General features: G+C 57.6%; 1 protein-coding gene across 3 annotated transcripts; it reads right to left on the bottom strand.

Moving 5' to 3' along the window:
* Window positions 1–3,438: 3,438 nt before the first annotated feature.
* On the bottom strand, window positions 3,439–18,526 carry ACVRL1 (activin A receptor like type 1). Of its 3 annotated transcripts, XM_067696595.1 has the most exons (11): window positions 18,438–18,526; window positions 17,763–17,954; window positions 13,172–13,240; window positions 12,373–12,624; window positions 11,975–12,186; window positions 11,623–11,722; window positions 11,104–11,250; window positions 10,537–10,812; window positions 9,746–9,943; window positions 7,071–7,201; window positions 3,439–5,858 (listed from the first exon to the last, which is right to left on the bottom strand). In XM_067696595.1, exons 3-11 carry the CDS (start codon window positions 13,233–13,235, stop codon window positions 5,724–5,726), a joined length of 1,515 nt encoding a protein of 504 aa, XP_067552696.1. In that variant the 5' UTR covers window positions 13,236–13,240; window positions 17,763–17,954; window positions 18,438–18,526; the 3' UTR covers window positions 3,439–5,723. The 3 variants fall into 3 exon arrangements, with proteins under 3 accessions (XP_067552696.1, XP_067552697.1, XP_067552698.1); XM_067696596.1 differs by lacking the exons at window positions 17,763–17,954; window positions 18,438–18,526 and adding an exon at window positions 15,968–16,146; XM_067696597.1 differs by lacking the exons at window positions 17,763–17,954; window positions 18,438–18,526 and adding an exon at window positions 14,297–15,458.
* Between the last annotated feature and the right edge of the window lie 372 nt (window positions 18,527–18,898).

The following is an 18,898-nucleotide window of genomic DNA, read 5'->3' as shown; positions in this document are numbered from 1 at the left end:
ACACGCTTTGCAAACTTGTTTGTTTTCTTTCCCTAAACATCAGTCCAGCTTCTAGTCCCAAAGGATCATAGACTCCAAATTAGTAGAATGAAAATTAATGAGATTTTCCAGTAATAAGCCCGAGACTAAAATGATGGAAAATCCACTAATTATAGACTATGCAGCCACCTAACCACGACTTGGATCCAGGCCTCTGGCGGGGAGGGAGGCGAAGGGAAGAGGGAAGGTCGTCGATGCAACCTGTGCCTCACAGTCCTTCCTTCCTGCTGCCACTGCCCTTTTCCTTGGACTTGGGGGCCTCGCAGCACCCAGAGTTTCCTGCCTCTGAACTCCTACCCACCTCCTGCCCCCAGGTCAACCAGGCCCTGCTTCTAAGGGCTCTGTAAGGCTAAATTCCTGGAAACTGCAAAATAGGGCCCAAAGTGGAGGTGGGGGGTATGTTTTTGCCTCAGTTCTGGGAAGCAGTGGGGGAGGAGTGCAGGGAGAAGAAGAAGGGCAGAAAATGCAGACAAAATGCCCATTATACCCAAGCCCTGTTAATTTCCTTTTTTCATCTCTTTATCAGTGTTTGTTGACTGAGCTTCTTATCAACAGGAAACGCCTGCCTAAGGGGATGAGGCAGGTCCAGGGGGACTGGACGCCAGGGGCCAGGAGCTCTGGGTGGTACGGTGCTGCTCTCCAGCCTGACTGAGTGGCCTCATGATTCCCAGGACCCAGCAAGTCTCCCAGGCTCCTCACCTTGGCATCTGGTGAATCCTTAGGTCTCCATAGTGAGACACGACAGCAGACAGGCCCTGATGATCCCTTTGCCGGGGCTCCAACCCTAGCCTTCTGTGACCAAGGACAGGTCACCAAACGGCTCAAGCTGTGACATGAGAATTGTCCTTGCCCCTAAAACCCACCAGCCCCCCTCTTTTCTAACTGAGAGGCCAAGTGACCTGCCAAGGTCAACAGACGTCTTAGTAAGTCACCCTAACTGGCCCTTCTAGCATGTTTGCCTTTATCCCTCAGAGCATGGTGCCTATTCTGGGCATCCAGGCCTGGGACAATTAGGTGCTTGGCACAGACTTTTGAAGGAGAGGAGGGGACTCTAGCATTGATTGACCTCCTACTATGTGCCAGGTGCTTTAAAAACATTGATCATCAGTCTAGGATACCCGTCTCCCAGATGGGGCTCCCGGAAGAGGGACAGACTGAGGGTCAGATTTCACAGGAGGCTAAGAGCAAGTCTTGGTGCTGAAAGTAAACGTCCGAGACGGATAGCTGGGCCAAGCCAGCTTTACGGTGGCCGAGAGGAACAGGTTTATCTAGATGTCTTCCGTCAAACTGGCAGAAGACTGAACCAATCATATGGGAACTGGCTGTTCTGGTAGAAGAGGCGGGAAAGGTTTGTGTACCACAGAATGTGGGCCACCTTGCTTCCCGTTCCTTGCCTCTGCCTATCAGTTGCCCCCGAGCAGCCCCACTCTGCTTTTGGTGGTGCTGGTGGTAGTAAAGGAAATGCCAGTGTGCCTCTTGCCCTGCCCCCCCCCACCGGCTTCCCGGACAAGCCTGCTCTGCCCCCCACCTCACCACTTGCTCCTGCAGTTGGGGATCTAGGTCAGTGAGAGTGGGTGGGTGAAAAAGAACAGAGAAGAGACTCATCCAGACGTGACACCCGCAGGGCAGCAGTGACAACACTTTAACCTGAAAGCTGCCTGAAAATAGACTGTGTGTCTATGACATTATGCAGATCATATGCAAAGACAAGAAGCCTTCTGTCTCTATTTCTAGCAATCTGAACGTGGCCCTGGTAGAAGCAGCTCGTTCCAAGAGTCGCCCACCCGGAGTGATGACTGCACAGTCAGCATCGGTCCCCGCCCTGGGAGACCGGACTCAGGACGTGCACCCCTCCGCTCCATCCCTAGGGCTGGATCTTTTAGGCATGGGGATTTGCCACTTCTTGGTCTGTTAATCCGGATGTGAGAGAGGCTCTAGAGGGAGAAGAGCCACCCTCTGAGGGTAGATGCGGGGCAGGACTGAGGGAGAATGGTGATTGGGAGAATAGGGAGAACTGGGTACCACAAGGCCTTGACAGGGGAGGGCGTGGTCCTCAGCATCAAAGCTCACGCTCCAGGAACCAGCTTCACTCTCATTTGGGCACGTTACACAGACACTCATCACCCCTCAGAGAGAATCCTTACCACACAAATGGTCCTCTCCCTCTTTATATAGATAAGGCAATTGGAGCCTGGGGTCCCCCAGGAAAGCAAAACAAAGCTGCGAAGAAGTTGATGGGTTTTCTTCAAAGGCAGGCAGGTTCCCTGAGGCTCTACATGGAGGCAGGGGCTTAGATGCCGCGACCTCCCACCGACTCTGGAGGGCAACGAGCCAATTCTTTTCCAGATCCCAGCCTGTCTTCTTGTGATTTCTTTTCCGTAATATTCCTACGGACCTTCTGCCCACACGCCAACCATAATGTGGACATCAGGGTGGGGATTTAAGGACCAGGGACTGGCAGGCACAGGAGGAAGGGAAAAGCTGCCTTTGCAGGACGCCAGGAACGCTCTTATTTCCCCAAAGCTGGTGTAAGAGGTCCTCTGGGAAGGAGGGTACTGTCTCTTGTGGAGGTCCATGGACATTGGCATCCACAGTCCTAGCCGGCTCCAGGCCTGAGGCCGCCTTGGGGGCTGCTGGGAGGAGGGCAGGTCCTCGTGGTAAAACGAATTGGGATACCCCTTTACCAAGGGTACCCCTTTCTGTGGCTCCCTAAGGGGGCCTCTACTGCAAAGGCACAGATCGTCTAGGCTGGGCGGTCAAATGGAAAAGTCACCTCTTGTCTTCTTTCAGTACCTGCCTCCCCCATGGTATGCCCCCGCCCTCAGTTTCCCGTGGGGAGAGGGAAGGGTGCCGTCTGAGCCCGCCCAGGACGCCAACGGGGGATCCCGAGGATGGCGGTCGCCTTCTCATTCTGAGGATGAAGACTGACTCCAGGCAAGGCGGGGGCCCCATTTGAGGAGGGGATTGAGAACAGGGAATTAAGGCGGGCGGGTCCAAGCTGCCTCTGAGTGAGGACGCAGCTCCTTTCTAGATGTGGTTTTCGGGGGACAGAACAGAAGCATAGGGAAGCTCACGCACGCGGGCGCCGGGTGGCGAGCTCCTGGGCGGGTAAAAACAGGCGATCCCCGCGCGGGGGCGGGGCGGGGCGGGAGGCGGCCGCTGGGTAGCCCTTCGGCCAGCAGAGGGCGATGCGGAGGCGCCGCGAGCAGGCTACTCCCAGCCGGCGGTGGGAACTGAGATTTGGCTCCAAGCAGGGGCCTGCGCCAGCTGTGACTTGTCTCTCACGGGCAAAGCCCGGGCGGGATACCCTGGGACCCTCTCCTTCCCCGTCCCCTCTGGTTCCCTCTGCGATGGGCCACTGCAGAGGCACCGGCCTGCGAAGACTCAGCAGGAGCTCCGGACCTTCAACCATGCTTTATTGAGGACCTACTGTGTGCTAAGCACGAGCTAAATGCTCCCACGAAGAGTATCTCCAGGTTAAGAGACTGTAATTTCGGCCTTGGAACACCGTCCTGAACTCAGAAGCATTATGCAGACCGCTCTCACCAACGCCTCCTCCTCTCCCTGGCCACAGCCGTACTCCCAACCCCGGCCCCTTCCCTCAACCCTCCCCCATCACTCCACCTCTTGCCTCAGACCTTCTCCTCTTAGGGATTTTCCGGCCTTTGGTGAGCTGCTGCCTTCAGTTTCTGGCTGTGGAGTCTCAGGAGACTTTTAACCCCCAAATCCAGTGGAGATAAAACCCTTGGGGAGTGTCCTGATTCCTGGGCTAGGTGGGTTCCAGTGACCAGAAGACGTGACACTGTCGGGAAGCAGAGTGACCCACGACGATGTGGGAACGTGGCAGGTCCATGTAGCTTTCTGTTTCACCCAGTTTCACTTCCTGGTTCTCCTCCGGGCCTTGCACAATGCTGGGAGGCAGCCTGGGAAGGTGCCTCTCTGATGGTGGAAGGAAGAAACACTCGAGAAGCCAAGAAGCCGGCCAGGGAGGCTGTGCTGGGGCGTTTCCAGCAGGAGGGGAAGGAGGCTGTGTTTCCTTAATCTCCTGTGGACAACTGAGGGTCCTTCTCCACCCTGTCCCAGGCTGAGGGCTGTGAGGCCAGGTCTTCCCAAGCTTGGGGCTGTCATGTCCCTAGCCTGAGCTCTGTTCCCCACCAACACTCAGGCCCCACCTCCAGCCCCATCACCTTCCAGCCCATCTACCCGCCTGGGATTCAGGGTAACCTCCTCAGCGCATGGACATACACCCTCGATATTTCCAAACGTCGAACTTTCCATGTGTTTCTCTCCAGCCACCAGGTTCTTCCTAGACACACACTCTCTGGGGCCCGGCCAAGGGTGTGGGCCTGGGCCAGGGGCCAGTGGGGAGCAGGAACCTGGGTGCTGCAGGCTTGCTGGCTGGAGCCAGATTTCTTCTGAGCCTTGAGGCCCTGCAGGAAGCTGGCCCCTGGCCCCTCTCAGCCCTGGGCAGAGAAGGCGAAGCTATAGAGCAGGTGAGGGGCTGGCTTGCCTGTCAGAAGGCCCAGGGCTGTGTGAGCCCAAGGATGGCCACAGGCATGGGTTACGGCCGGAACTGGAGCTCGTAGAATTAAACTAGGAGGCATTTCAGACACCCTTGGCCTCAGCTAAAGTTATTTTCAAATCTCCATCTTGAGGCAAATTGCCAGGGGCTGGGGCACAATGAGTACAAGGGACTGATGAACTGAGTTCTGACACAGGCTAAACATTTCAAAGAACTTTAGAGCTGAAAAACACCTCAAAAGACATCAGGACCAAATCTTCATCTACAAATCTTTCAATATGTAGATAAAGAAACAAAGGTCCTGGGCCAGCGAAGCCCTCCTTCTTGTCCTGTAGAGCAAGCACCCGGACCAGACCCTGGGTCTCCTGACGCCCAGCTGAGCCCTTCCCCGACAGCCATGCTTGGCTCCAACATCCTCTCAGTTTATTCTGAAAGTCCTGGGCCTTGCCCATCTGACCTGCCACCTCTCCACTGGCCTATGACTCTGCCACGCCCGCAGCAAGACTCCTTGGGTTTAACACCACAGTAAGTCAGCTAGGAGGGGAGTGGAGCAGGGGCCCAGGATCAGGCCCCCCGCTCTCTTGGGCAGCTAGCATTCAGCTGGCAGGGGTCTTGTCTAGGAGATAGAGGCCCAAGGCGGCCTGGAGCTGAGATACAAACCCATGGAGAAAAACCCATGGGCCTGGGTGTCTGGGGCTTGGGACAGAGGCTAAAGCCTGGCAGGGCAGGGTGTCTACTGAAGGCTGGACGGGGCCCTGTGCCACCCTGGCAGCTCCGGTGGGGCAGTGGGGTTGACTGACAGCAGGGGGTAAAGTGCAGGCCACCCTGGCTCTGAGGCCTCTTTTGCATCAGGTCCTGGGGGTGGTAGGGGGGTGCACCCAGGGTGTGGGAGGCGGGGGGTGGGTGGGGGGGAACCCGGCGTCAGGGAGCCTGCTGCTTTGAGCAGGCCAGACCGCGCGCGGCGGGTGCAGGGATCGGGTTTCAGCCCAGCTGTATTTTTGGCTGGATGGGCTGGGGGCCGAGTTGGGCAGGCACAGCTGCCCACAGAGGGGCACTCCCCTCCCCAGCACACACACTCACAGAACCTCTACCCAGACAGGCCACCATCCACTGCCCACCACACACACTGCAGGCAGAGGGGAGTCAGGCTTCAGGCCTGTGGCTAGTGAATCCCTTTGGGCCTCTGGAGACCGTTGCTGAGCTTCTGTAGTGTCTTCTTGATCCGCAGCGCAGTGAGGCGGGCAGAGGGGTTTGGGTACCAGCACTCCCGCATCATCTGAGCCAGGCCTGAGAGGACCTGGGGGGAGGGAGAGGGAAGCAGAGGAGAGAAAGCAGAGACACGGGTCAGGGAAGGTGGAAAGGAAGAGGCGAGGAGGATGCCCAGTAGTGGGGAGACACGAGCAGAACAGAAAGGATGAGAAGACGGAAACGAGAGTGTCGAAAAGGAGGGGGAGAGGAGGGACAGAAGTGGTGGTAAGAGGGAGCGTGGCGGGAACCAGGCAAGGATGAGGAAGAAAGATAAACATGGAAGACGAAGGGAGTGGAGTGAGAAGGGGATGGAGAGAGGCAGGCAGGACGGAAAGAGAGATGTAACTCAGATCTTCGGGGACACCCTTCGGTGAGTACACCCCACCCTCACCTCCACCAAGATCCAGGAAAGGGGAGATCTGCAGGCCTCGGGGCTCCCACGTGCCTATCTGCAGCGGAACCCCAGTGTAGAGGGCAGTGGCTCCCAGCACCTCCACCAACCCTGGCTGCGTCCTCAAAATGCATGTGTCTAGGGAGGAACCTATCCCAGGAGTCTCAGCGGTCCCAGAGTGAGCCAGCCTCACTCCACCTCAGAGCTCGAGCCGGTTCCCGAGCCAGAGCGTATGTGTGTGCGCACAGGAGTGCATATGAATGGCTTTTTGTGGCTCTGTATGTTGTGCAGAAATATACACGTGTCTGTGTACACATACATGCATACACATGTGTACGTGGATTAACTCTTTCCATAAACATTTATTGAGTACCTACTGTGTGCCAGGCACTGTGACAGCTAAACAGGGAGATAAGGGTCAGCAAAGGAGACATGCTTCTCCTCTTCATGGGGTCAACAGTCTGGCATATATGTGCATGTGTGTGTACCTGTGAGTGTGTGTTTGTGTAGCAGCGCGTGCATGCCCCTGTGTGTCTATATACACGTATGCATGTGTCCTGTATAAGTATATGGAGTGTTCTGAGAAAGAACAAAAGTGAGTAACAACAACAAAAACTTCGTGGCAGGAAATGCAGCAGAGAGCCTCTGACTTTTCAGGCGAGGTGAAGGGTTCTGGTTACCAGAATAACCACAGGGTCCCAGAGGTCCACAGGCAGGGACGTGGGAGGGAGTACCCAGAGAAGCACCCTGGAATCTGTCCCCCAGAATCTCTCCAGGTGAAGCAGAGGCCAGACACAAGTTCCTGGGCTCAGAAATCCCAGCTGTGAGCCACCACCCCACGCCATCCCAGCCCCACCAGAGGGGCCTTACCGGGTCTGCAGCCAGCCGGTTGGGAATAGTGGGGGTCTGCTGGTCAACACACACCACCTTCTTCATGTCCTCAAAGCTGGGGTCATTGGGCACCACATCATAGAAGGGTGGCCTGTAGTCCTCCACGATGCCTAGGGATGGAGGGCAATGGGACAGTCACTTGGGACCTCAAGGAGGCCCAATACCACCCAGAGGACAGCCTTGCCCACCCTCTGTCCCAGGGTCCAGGAAACCAGTTGCCTGGCCTTGCTACCCCTGAGAGAGACACCATAATATAATAAATATATTTATAAATAATAATAATTACTGCCATTTATTTTACATTTACCATATATGCCAGGCATCGTGCCATAAACACTTTACATGCATTACCTTGTTGGTCTTCACAGCAACCCGAAGACCCATTTTACAGATGAAGAAACTGATGCTCAGAGAAGTTGAGCCCACGGTTACACAGCTAGTAATGGCAGAGCCAAGACTTAAACTCATTGCATTCCTAGGCCAGATCTTGTTCCAGTCTTTCCACAGCTGCCTCCCACCCAGGGCCTGGGTACTGCTCCCAGGCCCCAACTATCACAGATGCCCCCAAATACCTAATGTTCACTGAGCACTTACTATGTGCCAGGCACTGTCCTAACTGCATGGCATTAAATCCTCACAACAACTCTATGAGGTAAGCAATACTATTAGCTCCACTTTATAAAAGCAATGAAATTCAGGCCAGAGGAGTTAAGAAACTTGTCTAAAATCACACAGGTAGTAAGGGACAGAGGTAGGATTTAAGCCCAGAAAGTCTAACCAAAGCCCATGCTCTTGACCTCCAAGCTACACTTAAGGAAGGGAGGCTGGCTGACTGCTGGATGAGGATGTGGAATGAGGGAAAGGGGGAGAAAACACCTCTCCTAAGAGAAAGAGATTTTCACCCAGGTCCAGATCACATCCATCCACTCCCAGGGATGGCACAGGCCTCTGCTGACCCCTTCAGCCAGCAGCGCCCCCTCCCCTCGTCATCTGAAGTACGTGGTCCTTAGCAGGAGTTTTCAGAAGATGATGCCTGTGGAGCTGCAGGCGCTGGGGCAGAAGAGGTCAGACCCCAGAAGAGCGCCCCAGGCCACACCCTGCTTCCAGCCCCCGGCTGGGAGCCGCGGCCACACAGCACAGCCGCAACCTCGGTAGGGCCCACGCCAGCTGTGCTCCCCGTGGCGGGCTTCCAGGCCAGCCCCTGTGCTGCTCGAGCCCTAATCAGTGCTGCACAGAGGCCTGAGCGTGTCTAATGGGCCTTTAATCAGCGCCGGGGCTGACACCAGATTACAGTGTTTATAATGCGCCACGAATCTGTGTGGGGCTGACAGAGCTTCCCTCCGCTCCAGGAGTCGGCAATCGTCCTCCCCCTCAGCTCAGGCTGGTCCAGCCTCCCTTTCCTGCCTGAAGCCTGGTCCAAGGGGCTTCAGCTCCTTGCAGGTGCCCCCTTCCCCAGCCCCAGCCTCTAGAGCTCATGTCTGAAGGGGCAGGGACCTGAGCCCATCCAGAGGGTGGTCCCCAACCTGTCAGGACTCCCAGCAGCCTCTCCCCATGGACAGCCTCCACAAAGACCGATCACCTCCCCACCTGGTCCAGACCATCACCCAACACCCATCCCCCCCAGGGCCGGAAGGGCACCAGCCACAGGGCGGCCCCCTATATGGGGCCATCAGGAACGAGGTCCCCCGCCTGCTCTCAGCCCCTCCAAATCTGAGTCCCCTGTGGCACCCACGGTAATAAAGAGGCAGCAGGGAATTCCCTGGCAGTCCAGTGATTAAGACTCTACACTCCCAATGCAGGGGACACGGGTTCGATCCCTGGTCGGGGAACTAAGATCCCGCATGCTGCACGGCTTGGCTAATAATAATAATAAGGCAGTAATAAGCAGGCACTGCAAGCGCTACTATATCCCGCATTTTTGCGGTCAAAGAAACCAAGGACCGGAGAGGTAGAAAAAGCACGGTAATAAAGAGCACTGAGCCCCCAGAGTCAGATTGCCTGGTTTCAGACCCCAGTGCTGCCTCTAGACAGCTGTAATTCTGTGCCTCAATCCCCTCATCTGTAAAATGGGGATGATACTGTGTCAAGCATGCGTCATTACAACAGGAATTGCCACTAATATTTACTGAGCTACAGAACAGCTCCAGATGCTGCCCTGAATACCCTATTCGGATTATCTCAACAACTAGAAGTTATGTTATTCTCATCTTACAAATGAGGAAACTGAGGCACAGGAAGGTTAAGTACCTTGCACACGGCAAAATCAGGAACTGAACTCAGGCAGTCTGATTCCCAGCCCACGCTCTTAACCACTAAGCAATACCACCTCCCTGCCAACAAAGAACGATTCAATAAGATAATACGTGTATACAGCGTGGCATCTGGCACATGTTGAAACTCAATAAATGTTAGCTGCTCTTAATACTTTTGTTATTGTCACTTACCCAAGATTTCACAGCCAGAATCGGACTCAGATGAACCTTAAAAGGTCACTCAGCTGGACCAGCTGGTGAGTGGCAGTAAAGGGAATATGGGAGGTCTGACCACAGCCTCTCAGGCCATGGGCACCAGCCGCGGCAGGAAGTCCCATCTCCTGCCTGTCTATCCACCCACCCTATTCCCCTTTCCCTATCCTGTGCAGGGGGGAGCCTCACCATTGACAATTGTCCGGCGGGCGATTTCCCACAGCACCAGGCCAAAGGCCCAGATGTCCGTCCACTTGTAGGACTCGAAGCAGTCGGTTCGGATCTGCTCTTCCAGCACCTCGGGGGCCATGTACCTCTTGGTGCCCACGCGCGGGTTGTTGCCGATGTCCAGGTAGTCGCTACCCTGGGAGTGCATTACAGCCAGGCCTGTGGGTACCGGGCCTGTCACTCCTGCCACTCATCCCAGCCCACAGACAGGGTGGCCCCTGGGAGGCTGGGGTCCGGGGGTGAGGTGGGATGGAGAGAGATGGTAGGACGTAAGAGGGGCCGGCACATGGAGACCCGCCCTGAGGTGAGCTGGCAGACAGCAGCCACGGAGAGAATAACTGTCCCAGTTACACTGTGCTTGTGTGGTGCCCTCTAGGTGCAAGAACCCAGCGAGGTGTGAGTAGTGGAGGCAGGCATTATGATGCCCATTGCACGGAGCTGAACCCCAAGGCCTGGTGACGGGGAGCGATGTAGTCAGCGAAGCCAGGACGAGAACCCAGGTTGCTGGCTCCCTGCCCCTTTCTCCTAACTCCCCTGGAGCTCGGCTGGTGTGGGCTTGAAAAGAACGTTAAGGCAACCTGTGAGGCTCTTGGAGAGGTGAGATGAGACCAAACACGCGTCTGTAAGTTTTAAAGCGCCAATCAGTGTCCTCACCGACGCAAGGCATCCAAACCAGCAAACGCAGTACCGCGTGGAAGGGGAGGAGCTCACGGACCCCGCCCCCCGTGAAGGGCCCGCCCCTCCCCGCTCACCCAGGTCCGCGATGCAGCACTGCAGGTTGCTCTTGACCAGCACGTTGCGGCTCTTGAGGTCGCGGTGGGCGATGGCCGGCTTGCCCTGCGTGCCGAAGATCTCCACGTGCAGGTGCGCCAGGCCGCAGGCCGCGGACACGGCTAGCCTCAGGGCCAGCTGGGGCTCCAGCGTCTGCCTCTGCAGAAAGTCGTAGAGCGAGCCATGCTCGTGGTAGTGCGTGATAAGCCACAGCTGCGTGCTTGAGTTGCGGGAAGTCATGTCCGAGGCGATAAAGCCTGTGGGCGGAGGGTCAGGTGGCTCACCAAGGGTCTAGGGATGAAGGAGGCTCGACGGGTCAGGGTCAGGGCTGGGGACAGAGGATGCACTAGGTCAGGGCAAAGCTGGGGCTGGGGTGGAGGCTCGTCTGGCTTAGGTCAGAGAGGAAGCTGGAATCAGAGGGCTGAGGAAGCTGAGGGCCGGCTGGGAGTCCTTCAGGGTTAGGTCAGTGTCCAGAGGCGAGGTGGCGGTCCAGCCCTGAGTGCGGGGGGATGAGAGCCGGGGGCCTGGCACCGCACCCTCCCGCTTGCCTAGGATGTTGTCGTGTCTGAGCAGCACCGTGTTGTAGATCTCAGTCTCCCGGAACCAGGACTGTTCATCCCTCGAGGAGAAGATCTTGACGGCCACACTCTCACCGTGCCACAGGCCCCGCCATACCTCGCCATAGCGGCCCTTTCCTGATCCGACGGCCAGAGAGGAAGGAGGGGGTCACATACTGGACACACAGAGCCCGTGGGCACAGTAATCCCCAGAAGAGTCCCCATCGTTATGCTGCACCGCCTTCATCTGCAGAAGCTCTGATGATTATGTTTTAACTTAATCCAGACCCAAAGGCAGCCGGCAGGCCACCCCCATTGCCTCTTGCTCCAGCCCAGCTCCTGCAGAAGGGTCTGGCACTGACCCATCTCCAACGCCCTCCCTGGCCAGCAGCATTCCCATTAGGAGCCAGGCCTGGCCCCACCTGTGACGCCAGAGGCCAAGAGCTCCCTCACCCCTCCAAGCTCATGGGAGCTCTTGGCCCCCATCCCCCGGGCTCACCCACTGCTCACCCACACACTCCACCAGAGCCACCTGCCGCGCCACTGTCCTCTGCACCAGGAAGGGGAGCCCTGAGCCACTGCCGGTGGTGCAGTCACTGTCCAGGAGGTCCTGGGAGTACCGAGAGGCCACTGAGAGGCAGCCACGACCCGCCCAACCCGTTTCTCCCTCCTCGACCCGGGCCCCACTGCTGTGTCTCTCCAGGCTTCTCACTCACCAACCCGTCCCGTCCAGCACCCCGTCAAACCTCTGAGTGCCCGCCATTGTGCTCTTCTCGGCTACCTGCCACTCTGGGTCCCCTCTGGCTCTGTGCCTCCTGTCTACTCTCACCACCCTGTGTCCCCGGTTCTCCCAGTCCCATACCCCCAGCATGCTGTCCCCCTGCTCGGATGCCTTCAGGATGAGGCTGGACTCGCCCAGCTCGCTGTTCAGGCTCCGCTGCTTCTCCTGCCTCCGCCGGACATGCCACAGGCCCAGGGCACCCAGAGCCACTAGGACCAGCAAGGCCAGCACAGGGCCCAGGATGAGAGGCAGCTGGCCATCTTCTTGCGGCGGCTCTGGCGGAGTCTGGGTGGCTGGCACAGGAGGGACACTGAGACCCAGCTTCCACCAGGCCAGACGCCCCCCACCTTGCCACTCTGCCAGTCAGATCCCAGGGTCCTGCCTCCCCCGCCCTCCAGGCCAGAGCAGGAGAGGCAAGCAGGGCGGGGAGGGCAGAGTCTGAGAAGACAGGGAGGGGTTGCTGGAGCAGCTGGACGTACCCTCCAGCACCAGGGACACGTTGTGGTTGCAGAAGGGGCTGTAGCAGCAGTAGTGGTTGAAGAACTCGGTGGGCCGCCCCTTGCAGAGCTCCTGGTTCAGGTTCCCGCAGCCCCGATGTTCCTGGAGGTGTGTGCCCTCCTCCCGCACCAGCACTACTGTGCACCAGGCCCCCTGGCAGGTAGGCCCTTTGCAGTGTGGGTTCTCACACGTGCAGGTCACCAGCGGGCCCCGAGAGGGCTTCACGGGGTCGCCTGGGAGACACACTGGAAGTTCAGCTGCTCTGGGCCCACCTCCCCAGAATGAGCCTAATACCCAGGTCTGCCCCCTGCACCACCCCCCCCCCCCAGCTTCTGAGCTCTCAAATCTTTGAGGCCTTGGTCCTTCAGTTCCATCCTCAGATTATCCTTCCCTCCAGTGACTTATCCCTGCCAGGGGCAGCTGCCACCAGGAGAACCAGGCTTCTGTCCCTTCCCTGAGCCTAGGACCTCCCCTCCCAGTTCCAGGCCCAGCCCAGCCCCCAGCCCCAACTCTGAGGGCTCTCCCAGGCCCGCACCCCCAGATAGAGGTCCCGCCCTGGAGTCTGACAGAGCAGCAGTCTGCGGGTTTGGGTCAGGAGGACAGCACGGGAGGGTTGGGGTAGCCGGGAGCTTAGTCTCACTGAGCCCGTCTCCCACCCTCCAGCCAAGTTCCTAAGTCCCCCTCCTCCCCAGCTCCTCAAGTTCAGCCCAACAAGAGCTGTGCCCAGGTAGCTCTTTCTCCACCCAGGCCCCTGTTCCGTACTCGCTCCCCAGTACTCACCCTGGGTCAGGCCCAAGGCCGTCAGTAGCATCAGAAGGGTTCTCCTGGGAGGGTCCAAGGTCATGGTCCCTGGAGAGGAGAAGGGGTGCAATAACATCTATGAAATGTGATCCCTTCAGTGTTTTCAGCCACTGACCGTGGGTCCCTCCCACCCAGAGGAAATCACTGGGAGTTTTTTTGTGGGGGGGCAGGGAGGCCTCCTCCCTCCTCCCTGTGTCTGGCTTTGGGGAGGGGCCTGCAGGGGAAGTCCTGGTTCACTTCCCCATGGAAACCATCCTGTTAGGGGTAAAGGGTGGGGAGCCATGTTTAAGTGACTGAGAGCCCGGGGGACTCCCAGCTCTCCTGCTGCTGAGTGCAGACTGGAGGGTGCAGAGGGCGGAAGGAGACTACAGGACTAGGGTAGAAGGGGCATCTCTTCAGCAGTACCACCACCTCTGTCCCCTGCCCCCTTGCCCACCCCTTGGCAGCCTCCACCCCTGCCCACCCCTTTCCCAGTGCCCCCGCCCCCCCGGCCTGGCTGCCTCAAACATAAACAGTCTCCTGTCTTCACTTCCTGCCATTCAGGGTCCCGCCAAGCTGGGAACAGGAATCAAGATTGTTTAGATTGGGGTCTGGATAGAACAGGCAGGAGTCACGCACAAGCAGGGAGCAGGACATATTCTCAGGGCAGGCTGGAGTGGCCACAGGGTCTGCAGGGGCCGCCCGGGGCTGGGGCACCCCCATGATGGAGTCCTAGGAGGAAACCGTGTGAATCACGAAGCCCAGCTCTTATTTTAGAGAAGTTGGGGATTAAGGCTCAGTCAGGAGAGGAGGCTTGTGCAAGGTCAGGCAGGATTCAGTGGCAATACCGGGAGTACCACCCAGGTGTCCAGACCCCCGGTCCAGTGTCTTTCTACTCCATATCGCAATCCAGGGTGGCAGCCCACGTCTGAGCCCTCAGGGTTGTAACAACCATACAAAGCTTGGACAGTGCTGGGCTGTGCCAGGTGTGAAGGAACCTCTCTGCACCCTCATCAGAGTATAAGACGCCCTCTCTGAGCCACTCCCCGGCCCCCTTCTCTCTCCTTGCCGTCCTGGGAAAGAGTGGGGGTAGGGCCAGTGATGTCGAAGGGAAGTGAAACATACTTAGATGTTGAATGTTTGACCTTCTGTGGCTGGTTGAACTTTTCCAGAAGTTTGGTGGAGAGCACTAGGGGAGTAATTCTGACCTATAACAGTCCCCATCTCAGCTCCCAAACCATCCAGTGCTTCAGAAGCCACGCCCTTCTTCATTTCTCCGAGGTTTAGAATGAGAAGATTAGGGCTGAGGCTGCAGCAAGAAGGACTGAGGTCAGACAGCAAGAAGGACTTTCTGAATGGTGGAGAGTATGCAGGTGTGTGCCTGGGGACTGGATCCCCAGGTAGGGGCAGCTGCCACGAGGGAGGGGGAGTGTCTTCTGGCATGACATGGTAAGGCCGGTAGGGCTGGGCATATGGCCACATAGGCTGCAGAAGGCCCCTAGTCTAAGAACGATGCCAAATGAAGATCCATGATGCTGAGGCTCTGAGGGCAGGATGACTCGGGGGGGGATGAGGGGGGCGCTTCGTGGGCCTCTCTCAGAGCTGGTGGCAGCTCTGGCCTTCCTGCCTGGGCTTCCTCTGCCCCAGAGGCCCAGGGCTGGGGGAGGAAACGGAGCCCTGGGCTGCTGCAGCTGTGTCCCCAGCCTCTGCCTGACCTCCTGCCTCTTGCCCCTCCCAGAAGGCAGTGGGGAGTCTGGCAAGCCCTCTACAGTGGGACTGGTGGCTGGAGAGGGAGCCCCAGACAAGCCGAATTTGCCCACTGGGGTAAGGGCGAGAATCCATCCTTGGCAGTCTTTGCCCAGAGAGCAGCTAGGGAGAGCGTGTGCAGCAAGAAGCAAAAGGGGGTAACGATAGGATGACAGCCGGCAGCCTTCTAGAACCCTCTACCCATGCTGTCACCTCTCTGTGCTCCAGCGCACCCTCTCACCTACACAGTTCCTCAGCAGAAGCACCTGAAGTGCTTCATTAGAAATGCACGTTCTTTGGTCTCACCCCCACTCCAGATTCTGATTTAGTCCATTGGGACCAGTAAGAAACACGCATTTTAAAAAACGTCCCCAGGTAATTCTGATCAGTTTGTGTGGGTACCACACTTTGAGAAGTGGGTCCTACACAATGCTGACTGGTCCCCGTGCTTTCATTTCACTGGGCAGGACCCCGCTGGGTGAGTGGGAGTGGAGTGCAAGGGGCAGGGACTCTAATTCCTACCCGGGGACCTCTCCCCCCTTCTACTGGAGAAGGGACAGACAAGGCTAAACACTGAAACCAGGGACTCAGAGACACGGCGGAGGGAGGGCAGGGCGCGGGCTTTGTTCAGGACATGTCCAGCCTCTGGGGCCCAGGAACAGTGCAGGGAGGGCTTGGTAGCATTTGCAGAATCCGCCTCTGGTCTAATCCTGGGAATGTAGTGGAGGCAAACTGCGACTGTCCAATTTCTAACCGGGCCTGGCGTGAGATTAGGTACAAGAGGATGCTGAGTCCAGACCAGTCCCAACTCCGAGCTGACCCTGCCTGATTCGCCCTGAGACCTGACTCTACCACAGACAGACTCCTGGGGACTGGTGGACTCCTTTCATGTCTAACAAAACTTCTTGAAAGATCTCCTGCTGACTGAAGCAACACAGTTGTAAGCCAGAAATCACAAATGCTAAACTAATTTCAAATATTAACTCACCACTGTGAAATTCTTAGTAATAAGAGTTAACCTCCTCTGAGTAATACTTATGTGCTAAGTACCGAACTTTGATGGCTGATCTCATTTAGTCCTCACGACAATCCAATAGGGAAACAGAAGCTCGGGGATGTCAGGTTTCTTGCCCAGAATCACCAGGTATGTCTTGATCAGCTTAAATTGCTGGTTATAAATCCTCACTTGGTCATTTTATTTCTGCTGTTGTTTGCTGTTAGGTAGGTCCCTCAAAAGAGGAAAAAGAGCAAGCGGGGGTTGCATGAACAGACTGCAACTGTCATCACCTGCTGCCCAAATGCGGGTTTGTTTAGAAATCATCTGTTTGCTGTAGGCTTAGCCCCAGTTGGGGAGAAGCAGAGTAGAGGTGTGCTTAGAAGGTGGATGTCAATCCCTTTCTCCCCAGCACACCTGAAGGATTGATATAACCGGCTCCCAGCAGCAGCAGTGGCTCAGCACAGCAGTGACTGTCATGGGGCTGGAAGCGCCTTGCTCTGCACATCGGCAGAGGACCATACGGCAGAGGACCAGGCTGAGCTGCTCATCCTGGGTTGCCCCTTAACTGTCACAAAGCACTTTCATCCGCATCACTTCACAGCGCTGGGTTGTAGCATCAAGTCTGGATTTTAGGATCTCAGACAGAATGCAAACGCGGCACAGTACAGCACAGAGGTCAGGTTGTGGTCTCTGGATCATGTAGACCCGGATTCAAATCCTGCTTCTACCACTTAGGGCTATGAGATTTGGGGCAAGTTACTTGAACTTTCTGAGGCTTCGGCTCCCCTATGAAAAATGGGGAATAATAATAGTGCTCATTTCATAGGTATAATGTAGTAAAATTATTTAGCAGAGTACTAAGTGGTACACAGTAAGCACTTAATAAATGTTACTAAACACCCAACCATCCATGGAGCTTTGGACAAGTGATTCAAATCTGAATCTCTTTCCTCTTCTGTAGGATGGACATAATAACACCTCTTCTGCTAGGTTGTGGCCAGGATTACATGACAAAAATGCATCTAAGTGTCTACATAGTAGTACTCAATAAATGGTAGCTATTTTTAACCACCTGATAAGATGAGAGGACAGGTACCAGGCCAAACAAACAGTAAGGGGTAAGAGATGTCGGACAGACCCTGACTCAGCCAGAAGCTGCCCATATAGAGAGGGTGAGAGCTACCGTCCACTCTGCCCCTGTCCTTAGAGAAGAAAAGAGGGGGTGGGTGGCCAGCCTTGGGATGGTCATAACAGCACTGGTCTCCAGACTGACCTCCAGGGCAGACTGAAAGCCTGGGGTCCCAGGCTGGAGGGAGACTGGGATCCCCTCTGACCTGGATCCTGAAGGAAGTCCGTGCATTGGGGATTATCTGACCACACAGGGTTGGAACTGAGGTTTGGAGGAGGGAGTTGTAGTGTCAGATTCCTTTGGCAAGAGCGGCCAGGACTGGTCTGGGAAAGATGGGCTCAACAGTGCTGGGAGTAGACACCCACCCCCAGGTCAATCCAGGTTCCTGGAAGGACATGTGACCCCCTCCTCTGTAAATGAAGGAGGGCAGGGATCCTTCCGCCCATTTTATGGATGAGGATGAGAGAAGCTAAGTGACGGGCCCCAGGAGCAAAGTTTTCTGATTCCCAGTGCGGGTTCGGTCCAGCCCCCTCCAGTCTTAGGTGGGGTGATGGGCAGATGTTGGTGGAGGGCGAGGGGCGGCTTGCACTACGAGGAACCGGGACTGACCCTACAGCGACCTCTCTGAGGGTCTCTCTGGGATATGCCATGGGGAGGGCCCACTGGGGTTGGGGTCAGCCGCCCCCCCGCAACGGCCCGGCCCGCGGACCTCGACTCACCTCTGGGCCTGCCCTGCGGGCAGCGCGGCGCGAGCGTGCAGCAGGCGGCCTCCTCCCCTCCCCGGCGGCGGCCGCGGTCGCACGACGGGCGCTGGACAGAGGGCCAGGGTCTGGGGTCCGGGCGCGGCCCTGGGCAGGGCTGGGGCCGGGGAGGGGCTGGCTCGGCGCGGCTGGCGCGACGGCCTCCCGCGACTGGGAAAGGGGCCGGAGCAAAAATGTTTCTTATTCCAGCGTCTTCCTGCCTGGCCCGGCTCCACCACTCCCTCCTAATAAACCGTTTCCTATTGCCCAGCTAGCCGACGGCCGCCCGCTCGACCCTCGCCAGGGCTCAGGGCCGGACCCTCCCCTGCGCGGCTGCAGATCCCGAGGGCGGCATCCCCCTCGGCTGCCCCCGCCCGGGATCAAGGCCGCGCTCCCGCCCCCAGCCTCCCACATCCGCCTCCCCGAAGGGGCGGGCCTTGGCCTTGGGCCGCGGGGGTCTCGCGGGGTTCAGGCCCAGAGCCGTGGGAGCCAGTGCTGGGACGCTAGGCACCGTACGAGGGCCGGCCGGGGGAGGGGTGGAGGTGGAGGTGCCCCTCCCCGCTCAGAGCCGCTGAGGGGCGGCCTGGAATCCTGGACGGGTAGGGGGGCACCGAGGGAACGACATGCGGGGAGGGCAGAATGGAGAGAAATTACCTGTCTTCTCACCCAAAACTCCAGCTCCTCCTTCTAGAAGGCTCAGAAGCAAGGGCAGACTTTGGGGCTGGCTGGGTGCGAAATATTTTGGCTCCGCCCGCCCCCCCCTCGGGGACTCCCCTCTCTGTCCAAATCCTTCAGCCTCCTCCCTCGGCCCCTTCGCCCCCCTCCGCAGCCTCTCACTGCTCAGCGCTCAGCGCAGGGTAAACAGGCCCAGATGGGGCAGCTCTGAGTCAGGGGTGACTGTGGGATGCCTTATCTGCACCACGGGCGGTCAGAATGGAGGGAGAGGCTGGGAGCTGCCGTTGACTGCCCCCTTCGAGGCCGGCCCCTCACCCCACCAAGTGGAGCTTTAGAGCTGGGGACGGGGAGCCTCCCTCAGGACACTGCTGGGACAAGGCGGACAAGGTGCTTTGAGGAGGGGAGCAGAATGGCTTCTCCTGGAGAGAGAAGCAAACCCT

This window comes from Pseudorca crassidens, chromosome 11, assembly GCF_039906515.1.
Source record: "Pseudorca crassidens isolate mPseCra1 chromosome 11, mPseCra1.hap1, whole genome shotgun sequence".
Classification (NCBI taxonomy): Eukaryota; Metazoa; Chordata; class Mammalia; order Artiodactyla; family Delphinidae; genus Pseudorca; species Pseudorca crassidens.
The sequence above is the reverse complement of the archived record's forward strand: the minus strand, read 5'-3'. Positions and strand labels throughout refer to the sequence as shown.

Bases quoted from the DNA above. Each gene is read 5' to 3' on its own strand.
- ACVRL1 (XM_067696595.1), bottom strand. From the start codon at position 13,235: ATGACCTTGGACCCTCCCAGGAGAACCCTTCTGATGCTACTGACGGCC. The intron at 12,625-13,171 runs GTGAGTACTGGG...TGTGTCTCCCAG, and splicing joins GGCCTTGGGCCTGACCCAGG to GCGACCCCGTGAAGCCCTCT. The intron at 5,859-7,070 runs GTAAGGCCCCTC...CCCTCCCCCCAG, and splicing joins ACCGGCTGGCTGCAGACCCG to GTCCTCTCAGGCCTGGCTCA.